The 12,138-nt window shown below is 41.4% G+C and overlaps 1 protein-coding gene across 1 annotated transcript in view; it reads right to left on the reverse strand.

The window, feature by feature from the left end:
* IVD (isovaleryl-CoA dehydrogenase) overlaps positions 1-12,138 on the reverse strand; it is a 98,841-nt gene that overhangs the window by 44,829 nt on the left and 41,874 nt on the right. Inside the window, exons 5-6 of the mRNA XM_030215155.1 lie at positions 12,041-12,134; positions 8,942-9,078 (exon numbers count right to left, since the gene is read on the reverse strand). Coding sequence (XP_030071015.1) covers positions 8,942-9,078; positions 12,041-12,134 — 231 coding nt within the window. The remainder of the gene's footprint in view (positions 1-8,941; positions 9,079-12,040; positions 12,135-12,138) is intronic.

Raw genomic sequence — 12,138 nt, forward strand, 5'->3', positions numbered from 1 at the left:
AAGTTAAAAAGTTATCATATATACAACAACATTCATACAAGTGAATGAAATCATAACAGAAGAAATGCAAGCACAGATAACTGACAGAGAAATCACATGACACTGATAAAATGCTTTCAAAATGTTGCAGATCTTCATGAATGTCACATAAGTGGCTACCCAAACACCCAATGAAGGGGAAGGGGAAAGGAATGGGACTTGATAGCCTTTCTGTGGTTTTTGCAACTACATTCAAAGAGATTTACATAGTATATATAGGTACTTATTTGTACCTGGGAAATAGAGGGTTAAGTGACTTGCCCAGAGTCACAAAGACCTGCAGTGGGAATCATAGGAGCCAACTTTTCAAAATGATTGGGGGTGCTAAACCCAGTGGGAATTACCCCCTCTCTTGGCACAGTCAAGGAGTTTGCTCAACAATGGGGGTGCTCAAGCACCCAAACAGGTGGCTCCTATGGTGGTAATCGAACCCAGTTCCCCAGGATCAAAGTCCGCTGCACTAACCACTAGGCTATTCCTCCAGAAAAAAAAGGGTCCTGGAAATTAAAGCAGACATCAAGTTTAATATAGCTCGATATACCGCTCAATGAGAAAGCTTTCAGAGCGGTTCAAAACCAAATACACTACTAGAAAGAGAAGGGGAAATACATTAACTTAAAGGAAACAGCAGAGTAGGGGGACCCAGGTCACCAACCTCCAGGCTCTCCACCGAGTGAGCAGCGTCATGACAAGTCAAAGACATGTTAAGAATATTTAAATGGCATACTGAATGAGAAGGTAAATTAAAGTTTCATATAAGAATGAACGAATAGGTGTGAATCAAAACATTTCTTTAAAAACAAAAAGGAAAAGTATGTGGCATGTCTCCTGTTTATAAGCTCTCATCTGTAATTTTCAGCTGTGAGAAGTAAAGTTGCTTACTTGTAATGGCACAGCCCAATAAATCAGTGGGATGATGACATTAATGGCGCAAACACAGATCCCGCTCTCTCACTTCACAAAGAAAAGATCCTTTTGAGCATGCACTGGAAAATTCCACATATGCAGGTACCTCGACAGTTCCTCAGTCTTGTTTGTAGCGTAGGAGTCAATTCCTCAGGATGGTGGGTGGGGCGTTGTGAGTGATCGATTTAACCTGTTGTCGTAGCTTCACTTTCTCTGTCGCCTAATAGGATGAAATCAGTCACACTAGTAGGAAGTCCTGTGGTTCAGGGTTGTTGCTATTACTCACACCATAATCATCATGGGAGACCCAGAAACAGTAGAAGAGTCGATTATGAATTGAAAAGTCCTTTTGCATTTTTTGAGACATACAGTCTAGTTGTGTATGGCCAAAATAAGTTCAATTAGTTTAAAATGAAAACAAAGATTTAACAGTTTTTATGTGGGGCATGTGTGTTTTGGAGATTCTGGTACAGAGTTTCATCACTGTATTGTGAAATCAATGATGCCATAGATTAAGTACACTTTGGTGAGGGTGTGCCCTTAGGTTTCAGCTCAGAAAATGCTAATGTTTCATTATTAGAGTGTCCTCATGCTTGTAAACCATTCATTTTTGGCACTAAATGGGTGTGGTTCTTCATCAAAGAGAAAGACCGGGAGTGGCAACCATGTATGGATAAGGCCAATGAGGTGGGCCTGTGTCTCCCAGGTTGTCAGGATCTGTCCCATGATGTTTTCCATTTCACGAAGGAAAGACTTACACCTGGGAGTCAACTGCTCCCAGTCTTTCTCTGAAGGGCCCTTAGAAGTGGCTTTCTTGTAGCTTCTCTTCTTATTTCCTTGCCCTGAAACAAAAAGTAAACTTCTATTTTGAAGGAATGAAATTTCTGGCCCTGAGTGACTATCTACATGTAGTAAGCACAACAGGGAACATCAAGATATGCTACCTCTGTTTGAGAAACAATCATACACAGGACATTTACAGCATATACAATCACAATTAGAATGCTGAAGATGATTCAGCTATGAGGAAGAGGGTGTTGGCAAGGTTGAAGTTCATGAAAGACAGCAAGAGAAAATTGGAAAAGAAAATTTACACACAAAGTAGCAAAGATGAAAAATGAGTGAATCCCCGGGACAGCATATAGGGAGGCAGTGCTAGGAGGATTAAAATGGCTGAAAAGAGCAGGACCTCTGTCTTTGTAATAGCCTGCACAAAAATGAACTGACGAACCATGCAGAACTCCCATGCATTCTCAAAGATCTTTTGTCTTGCTCTGAGAGACCAGAGTGCATATCAGCACCAATTAGATGATGTTGCCCTATTACTGTGTCCAGTTTACCTGTTCAACAAAGAAGATATTCATGTTTGATTATTTTCTTTGGAAGATGGGAGTCTCGTTGCTTCCTTTTGTCACAGAAACAGAATACGATGGAAGATAAAGCTCATATGGCCTATCTAATCCTTACATCCAATCACCTGCTCAGCTCTACAATACTACTACTACTTAACGTTTCTAGAGTGCCACTAGAGTTACGCAGCGCTGTACAATTCAACAAAGAGAGACAGTCCCTGCTCAAAGAGCTTACAATCTAATAGACCAGTGAACGGTCGGTCCGATAGGGGCAGTCAAATTGGGGCAGTCTGGATTCACTGAACGGTAAGGGTTAGGTGCCGAACGCAGCATTGAAGAGGTGGGCTTTAAGCAAAGACTTGAAGACGGGCAGGGAGGGGGCTTGGCGTAAGGGTTCAGGAAGGTTGTTCCAAGCATAGGGTGAGGCGAGGCAGAATGAGCGGAGCCTGGAGTTGGCGGTGGTGGAGAAGGGTACTGAGAGGAGGGATTTATCCTGTGAACGGAGGTTACGGGCGGGAACGTAAGGGGAGATGAGGGTAGAAAGATAGTGAGGGGCAGCAGACTGAGTGCATTTGTAGGTAAGAAGGAGAAGCTTGAATTGAATGTGGTATCTGATCGGAAGCCAGTGAAGTGACCTTCCTCTCCCTCAGAAATCCTCCGTGCTTGTCTCATATCTTGAATTCTGTTACTGTTCACCACCTAATAGTTCCATACATCCAGTACCATTTCCGTGAAGAAACACAGTGGTTATAGAAAGTCTACAGCCTTTAAACACTTTTCACATTTTGTTGTCACTGCATCAGATTTGTGTGCATTTAAATTAGGACTTTTTTCCATTCATCAACACACCATACTTCAAACCTTTCAGGGGAAAGAGGAATACTTGCTGGAAGCACCTCTGGCAACAATTACAGGTCTCTAACTGTTCACACCTAGGTTTCTCAATATTAGCCCATTCTTTATAAAATTGTTCAAGTTCTGTCAAACTCCTTAGGAAATGTTGATGAACAGCAATCTTCAAGTTATTCCACAGATTTGACTGGCTTGAGCTCAAGGCTCTGACTGCACCACTCAAGAACATTGACTTTTTTGTTCCTTAGTTACCTCACTGTAACTTTAGCTGTGTGCTTCAGGTCACTATCACGCTGAAAGGTGAACTTTCATCTCCATTTCAGCTTTCTTGTGTAGGGCAGCAGTTTTCCACAATGACTTTTCTGTACTTTCTTACATTTGTCCCCCCTTCTATCTTGACAAGCACCCAATAAAAACATCCAATAAAATAAATAAATACCCCAAAATCCAGTAGTGAACATGGCTATTTTCAAACCAGAAAAATGTCCAACTGTTTATTTCAAAAATGGCCATTTCCTAGATGTTTTTGTGCTCAGTGCATCTATCTTTTTGGACCGTTTTCAAAAAAATAATGACCAAGGGAAAATGCACAAAAGCAAGCCATTAGGATGTATTGGGGGGGAGGGGGGACAGCATTCTCAGTAGACTGGTCACACAGACATCCCAGCAGAGCAGTGGGGCACCCTAAGGGGCACTTCAATGGACTTCACATAAAAGGTTCTAGGTACATATCTCACTGTATGATTAGCCCTCCAAAACCCTACTTTACCCACATATAGGTGACATCTGCAAACATAGGGGTACTGTAGTGGTGTATAGTTGAGTACAGTAGGGAAGGTTAAGGGTGAGGGTGATTAAAGTTGAAGGTCTGTACTTGTTGTGTTGAGATGATAGAATAAGGCAGTGCGTTTTTTCAGCATTCAGTTTTAGTTGGAAAGAAGTTGCCCAAAAGTACATCGTGTTTAGACTATGATTGATTTCATTAGAGATCTTGGTCAAATCATATCTGAAGGGAATATAAATTGTAACATCATCAGCATAAATAAACGGGTTAAGTCCTAACTTACTTAAGGTCTTGGCCAATGGAATCATCATTATACTGAAGAGTGTGGGAGATAGAGGTGAGCCTTGAGGGACTCCACAAACTGCTTTCCACGGTGGTGATAAATCTGAGTTGGTGATTACTTGGTAAGATCTAGAAGAGAGAAAGCCCTTAATCCAGCTATGAACATTTCCACAGATCCCTATGTTATTGAGGAGGTTGAGTAGAATGTTGTGGTTGACCATGTCAAAAGCACTCGACATGTCGAACTGCAGTAACAATATACTTTTGCCTAGAGCTATTTCCTGCCGAAAGTTGTTAAGTAGGGTGATGAGCACGGTTTCGGTGCAGTGAAGGGGACGGAAGCCAGATTGGGATTCGTGAAGAATAGAAAACTTGTCAAGGTAATCATTAAGTTGTTTCGTTACCATGCTCTCCATCAATTTTACAAAAAGTGGGATTGATGCAATAGGGCGATAATTGGTAAGGTCACCACTTTTTTTCTTGGAATCCTTTGGAATTGGTGTAAGTTGTAAGATGTTGCCATTTTCAACAGGGAAAAAAACATGTTCTAGCATAAAGTTTAGGTAATCAGTTAGGTCTGCAATAAAGCAGGAAGGTGTTGATTTGGGTAAGTAATTAGGACAGGAGTCCAGCTTACAGTACGTTTTTGAAAATTTATGAAACCCCTGGTTAATAGCAACCAAGGAGAGGGGGACAAAGTTTGACAGGAGATGATCTGCAGGATGTTCTCCTGGGATAGGAGCAAAACAGTTGAGAAAGTAATCAATGTCAGAGTTGTTCTGAGGGATTGATTTCTGCAAATTAGTTATTTTTTCCTGAAAGTATGTAGCAAGGTTGCCAACAGGTGGGATATCATGAGTAGAGGTAAGTGAATTAGTATCTGTTAATTCATTGACAAAATAAGATAGTTTCTTCAGGTCTCTAAAGTCAGGGCCTATTTTGGTCTTATAATAAAGCCGTTTAGACTGTCTTATTGAATATTTATACTTTTGTTGCATTTGTTTCCATGTGTTAAGAGTATGCTCATTTTTATTTTTTCTCCATGACCATTCAACTCTTCTCGTAAGTGTTGTAAGTTTTCTTAGTTCTTCATTATACCAAGGTGTCAAATTCTGTCTTCGTGATGTACGAGTTTTTTCAGGAGCTAAAACATCTAAGATGTTTCTACATCTAGCATCCCAGTCGTAGAGGAAGTATTTAGAATCAGTAGTTGCTGACCAGTCATTGTCGTAAATCATTTTCTGCAAAACGTCCAAAATCGGATTTTGATGTCATATCAAAAATGTTATTTTTCCCTCTCTGCCACCTGGGCAAATAAGTGGAGCTATGGGGGTGCTTCTACAATGCGTACTTTGCACTTGCTGATTTTCAAACAAAAATATGAGTAGTTTCACTTTTAAAATCTGTGCACATGATGTGCATTAAAAGCTTGTATCTATGCAAGCTAATCTGAAAATAGCCCCCATAGCTGGTTGTGGTGCTCTGACCTTTTTGTTTACTTTTTGGGACTTTGGGTAACTGATTGTCGTATTACAAGAATGCATTTAAGCAATACAGAGAACTGCTACGCTCTCAAACAGATGCTATGTCAATAACTTGCCTTGGTCATTTTCAAGTCAAACTTGCGTGTGCTCAACAAGAGAATAAGACTGAATATAGCCTTCAAGTCCCACTGAGACCAAAAGCTGTGGCAATTAAATAAATCCCATTCAATTCATCTTTAATTGTTTATGAAAAACCTACATTTAAAAAACAAGCAGTTTTCAAACTAGCCACTAGCACAGTCCACACATACTTTTTACCCATAGAAAATTATGGTTGATGCAAAGTAACTGTGGACCTTTTGTGTGCTTTATGTGTGGATAGAATTTTCATATGCAAAACAAGGTGTTTGTATTTTCAAAAAAATGTACATGCTATTTTCTGATCTAGTCCATCGGAAAATCTTGTTCAAATGTGACTAAAGGATGTATGTTGTGGCACACATTAAGGGGCATAATCGAACGGGGTGCCCAAGTTTTCCTGAGGATGTCCTCGCAGGACGTCCCGGCGAAGGGGCGGGGAAACCTGTATTATCGAAACAAGATGGGTGGCCATCTTTCGTTTCAATACTACGGTCAGGGATGCCCAAATCTCAACATTTAGGTCGACCTTAGAGATGGTCGTCCCCAATTTTCGGTGATAATGGAAACCAAGGACGCCCATCTCAGAAACGACCAAATCCAAGCCATTTGGTCGTGGCAGGAGCCAGCATTCGTAGTTCACTGGTCCCCCTGACATGCCAGGACACCAACCGGACACCCTAGGGAGCACTGCAGTGGACTTCAGAAAAAGCTCCCAGGTGCATAGCTCCTTTACCTTGTGTGCTGAGCCCCCCAAAACCCACTCCCTACAACTGTACACCACTACCAAAGCCCTTAGGGATGAAAGGGGGCACCTAGATGTGGGTACAGTGGGTTTCTGCTGGGTTTTGGAGGGCTCACATTTACCACCACAAGTATAACAGGTGGGGGGGGGGGGGGGGGGATGGGCCTGGGTCCACCTGCCTGAAGTGCACTGCAGTACCCACTAAAACTGCTCCAGGGACCTGCATACTGCTTCATGGAGCTGGGTATGATATTTGAGGCTGGCATAGAGGCTGGAAAAAATATTTAAAAAATATGTTTTAGGGTGGGAGGGGGTTAGTGATCTCTGGGAGAGTAAGGGGAGGTCATCCCTGATTCCCTCCAGTGGTCATCTGGTCATTTAGAGCACATTTTTGTGGCTTGGTTGTAAAAAAAAAAGAAAAAAGGACCAAGTCAGCCGTGTTCGTCAGGGACGCCCTTCTTTTTTCCATTATCGGCTGAGGATGCCCATGTGTTAAGCACGCCCAGGTCCCACCTTTGCTATGCTTCCGACACGCCCCCGTGAACTTTGGTCGTCCCCACGACGGAAAGCAGTTGAGGACGCCCAAAATCGATTTGGGCGACCCTGGGAGGACGCCCATCTCCTGATTTGTGTTGAAAGTTGGGCGCCTTTCTCTTTCGAAAATAAGACTGATAGTGATTTTTTTAGGCAGACCGGAAAAGGCAGTTTTCAAATTAAGTTGCACAGCTAAATTGCCATTTTCACATATAAAAGGGTTTTGAAAATTATCTCTACATAAAGGTGTGTAAGACAGAGACAAAAACAAGTTGTTGAAAGCATGTGTGTAAATGTTTAACATAATGGCATTTACATGAATTAGAGAATGACATGGGGACAGAGTTTGTCCCTATCCCCGTGGGTTCTGTCTCCATCCCCACCCCACCCCATCGCCCCCGTCTCCGTCCCCGCAGGCTCTGTCCCCATCTGAAGAAGCCTCAAACATTTATTTTATATTTAAATCTTTTTATTAAAGTATGAAAAGGAACAATATGCTATGCAGCTGTTGTGTATAAATTACAAATAGAAAACAATAATAACAACGAGCAGCTATAATAACCTTCCTCCCCACCACTAGCCTCTACCCTTCTAACCCCAACAATAGCTGATTTCTACTACCCCAAGGAATCCTAATCCACCTTGTTAAAATGTCCAGGGGTACAAAATACATCACATTTTGTATGCCCCAGAGGGCAGAAATATGCCCTATGAAGCACTATTATGATTTTTTAAATCTGTGGATGAATAAGAAGTCATCAACAATCTCAGGATTCAGTCTACCTCTCCTGTCTCCCACAGCCCTTCCTGCAATAGAAGATGTCTTCTTAGAAGATGTGCTGGTAACAGGATGTACAGGACATGCAAAGTTTGCTAGTTGTGGCCAGCATATTTGCTTGTTTTTCCAAAAAATCAAAATATCGTTGTAGGCATCACTCAAACATTAACAAAGTTTCAAAGTAGAAAATGACGCGGGGACAGTCTGTCCCCATCCCCACGGTTAACGTGGGTCCCTGTCATTCTCTAACATGAATATGTGTAAACATTTTGCCTAAGGCCTCATAGTGCCTGGAGAACCAGGAGAACTAGGTTCAATTCCCACTGCAGCTCCTTATTACTCTGGGTAAGTCACTGCTAACTCTCCACTGCCCCAGGTACAAAATAAGTACCTGCATATAATATGTAAATCGCTTTGATTGTAACTACAGAAAGGAAGTATATCAAATCTTACCCCTCTTTCCCTATCATTTGTTTAATTTGCATAGTGTGTATTTGCAAACGGAGTGTCACATGCGTCAGAATACTGTTTACACCAGCTCTATGCTTGTGCCTAAGTGCATACTTTCCTTTACAGAATAGGCTCCTACCACATGCCCTCCTGGCACCTAATTATAGGGATCTTGCTATAGAATTGCCCCTTGTATTATTATTATTATTATTTATTGCACTTGTATCCCACATTTTCCCACCTATTTGCAGGCTCAATGTGCTTACAAAGATCTGTTATGGCATTGCCATATCAGGTTAAATAATACAATTGGTGTTATAAAGAGGTTAAAGAAGACAAGAGGATTTGTTCAAGTAGTTGTAGAAAGATACAATCTGAATTATGTTGGATAGGTGTTGTGTTATAGTTAGTTAAGGGTTCTCGTGGTAGACTTTGTTAAGGAGGTAGGTCTTCTGGGATTTGCGGAAGTTGATTAATTCATTGATATGAGTACAGATACAGAGCAATGAGATCAGGTACAGTCCACTAATACAATGCACAGAAAAAAAAAGTTCAACATTGATAGGGAACACAGTTATCAATGAAATAGAGACCCACCTTTTCTACAATAAAAGCTGTTATACCATGGGATGCTGGATTTGCATTTGGGTTTGTTTTAGCATAAACAATCAGAACATCAGCATCTGGCCCGTTGGTGATCCAGAACTTGTTCCCATTCAATACATAATGGTCTCCTGAAAATATACATAAACACCTGAGAAGTCACTATGCTGATCTCTACATGAAAAAGCAGCTCAGGCTTACTCCATTTAGCGGAGAAGGGCGGGTCTGGGAGGATAGTAAAGGGACATTCAACTTCCATAAACATGTTGAATAGATGACAAACATACAGTGCAGTCCAACAAATTTCTAGAAAAAGGGTTGATTCAGGCATAATAAAGAAATAATTTCTTCACAGACAAAAGGTACTATTTACAATGTAATAGGACCATATACTCACATATCCTGTCTTCTGTGAGCAGCATGTTTACTAAATGAAAAATGATGGCAAATAGAAACAATATAATGGCAAATAGGAACCGTAAGGTCCATCTGATCTGTAATGCAAGACCTGTAGCAAGAGGTAGTGGTGGTGGGGCTGGTTGACAATACCGACTGTAACATGATCAAATTTGACAAAAGCACTGGAGAGGGGACGTTTTCAAAAATTATGGCTTTAGCATTTCCATTTTAGGAAACTGATAAAATTAGGAAATTTGGGGGGGGGGGGGGGGGGGGGAGATAACCCACCGGAAGAAGCAGTTACAAAAGGTTAAAAATATGCAGCATGGACATTGTGTAAAAACACCATCTTAGAAGCCTAGAACAATTGTATTCCATGCATTATACAATGGGGAAAGCATGTGGAGCACAGCTCATGGCACTCTTTCCAGCACACGTGTGTGTGTGCGCTCATGTGTGGCTTTATCTGTGTTGTCTTGGTGTGCCTCAGGACTGGAGGCAGAGAGGAAGTTTGACTAGAATGATGCCCAAACCTTCCATTGGTTTGGACTCAATAAAAAGAAAACAAAACCCAGTGGAATATGATATCTATTATGTGTCACTGTCAACAGACTTCAAAGGATGGATTTTACAGTTTAACCACAGGGTGCCACCGGCCCAAGACAACAGGTACTGCCATGCTTCTCCAACACTAGAAAGCCATAAACACAGAAACTAACAAAACTACACAGTTCAACCACTAGGTGCTACTCTACATAGCAATACTGAGCAAGCTATATGGTTTGATCATTAAGTTTCAAGGAAGAATTTATGACAAAAATTGAAACATTCATCAGAATCACTAAAAGCCAGCCCAGCAAGGAGGGAGTAGAGAGGAAAGCATGCAGAGTGTTACTCATGAAATGATTTCCGACCCCCTGTGCCTGTGGATTTACCTGCCATAAATTTAGTGTGAAACCTAGTGAGAGGATAAAGGATAGGAAGGGGGGTTGAAGAGGAAAAAGGAGCACTTTCCTAACAGCTACATTTTAATGGATCACTGTTTCTATGCTGCAGATGCTGGAATGCCCTCTCCGATTATATGGCCCTTCAATTTCTATGGTAGTCCTTAATACATGAGCAAGAGCTTATTAAGTGAGCCTGGTTGTAATAGGAGTTCAGTATTTTGATCACAGGACATATCACCCAACCTTCTTCAATTCTGACCTGCATTACAACCCATAATGCTGAAAGCAGTTTGGATACAAGGGGAACACATAACCAGTGTGTGGGCTTCTCCGTGGATGGTCAGTTCTTGCACAGAGATATTCCACATCACCACCAAGATGGTAGAATTCCCAGTGAACTAGAGTATGGAACTGGGCTTCTAGGGCATTTGAGACAATGTCACAACCACAGGGAATACTAAAAAAAAAAACAAACAAACCAAAAAACCTACCTTATTTTCCAGATACTGGTGGCTGCAAAGTTCCTGGAAATCCCTCCCTCATCCCCAACTACTGAATCCTGACAGGCATAGCTGTTCAAGATTCAATAGGCACAGTTATCAAGGGGATGTTTATAGGCTAACAGCATGCTTATGGGAGGACAGGAAAGGTGTTGGTTGTTTTCAGTGCTGTGTAGTGGCACTTAGGAGTCTGATTTACTGAGCCTTTGTAAAAATACACAGAATGGAAAAATAACCTTAGCAAATAAGGACCTAATGAGCTGTGGCAGACCTCAAAGGGGATGCCCCTACCTTTCTGCCTCTAAGTTGAAAGAACAGTTGAGATGTCTCTTGCTGCTTTCTCCTCAAGTCAAAAAAAATTTGTGAAACCCTGACTTATGGCACCGTATCGATTCTGGAACACCAATCCCTCTGTTTTAATTTGTTTCTAAATAAAATTAATCTAACTTGATGAGGAGTTTTACTATTCCATGTGCAGTGGAACATGTGATTTTGCACAGCAAATTTAATTTTAAAACTTGAAAGGAAAGCATCTGAAGTAAATAAGGTAGTTTTAGCAAATATTGACTTGTATGGTGACATGGAAAATTTTCCTGATGTGATGGCAACGTTTGAGCTTCTAAATTAAGTGCTTACATCTTTCCACAATGTAATTTAAATCCCAACACCTGAACATATGAATGCATTTCTTGAACTGAATTGGGCAGTTAAATAAGGGTCTGTAGATTTATAACCTTACATCTTAACAGATTAGTCTTTCGATACAGGATGGGCCACTTTGGTAGGGCCAGATGAATGCAAGGGTGCAAAATGAGCCCAGTTAAAGAAAGGAAGCATTATCAGTAAAACTTCATCTGGGGCATTGTGTCCCACTCTTGAAACCATGCCTCCAAAGGAACGTAGCAGTGGTTCTCAAACCTGCCTTGAGGGACCATCAGCCAGTCGGATTTTCATGGTATCCCTAATGAATATGAGAGATCTGCATGCCTGTCACCTCTCTCATATGCAAATTCATTAGGGATATCCTAAAAACCTGACTAGCTGGTGGTCCCCCAGGACAGATTTGAGAACCACTGCTCTAGACCCAGAGTGGGATATGATGCACCAGATGAAGATTGACTGATAATGCTTCCTTTTTCTTTGCATTCCTCTGGCCCTGGTATGGTTGACCCAAGAAAACTGTGGACCACTGCCTTTTTGATCACCATAAACACAGAATCAGGATAGGAACATAAGGCATGGCTTACCTATTTTCTCAGCTTTTAACCTCATGGAAACTACATCAGAGCCAGAGTTCGATTCACTCATTGCCAGAGCGCCAATATTCTTTCCACTGATCAGCTGA

Source organism: Microcaecilia unicolor, chromosome 9, assembly GCF_901765095.1.
Source record: "Microcaecilia unicolor chromosome 9, aMicUni1.1, whole genome shotgun sequence".
Lineage (NCBI taxonomy): Eukaryota > Metazoa > Chordata > Amphibia > Gymnophiona > Siphonopidae > Microcaecilia > Microcaecilia unicolor.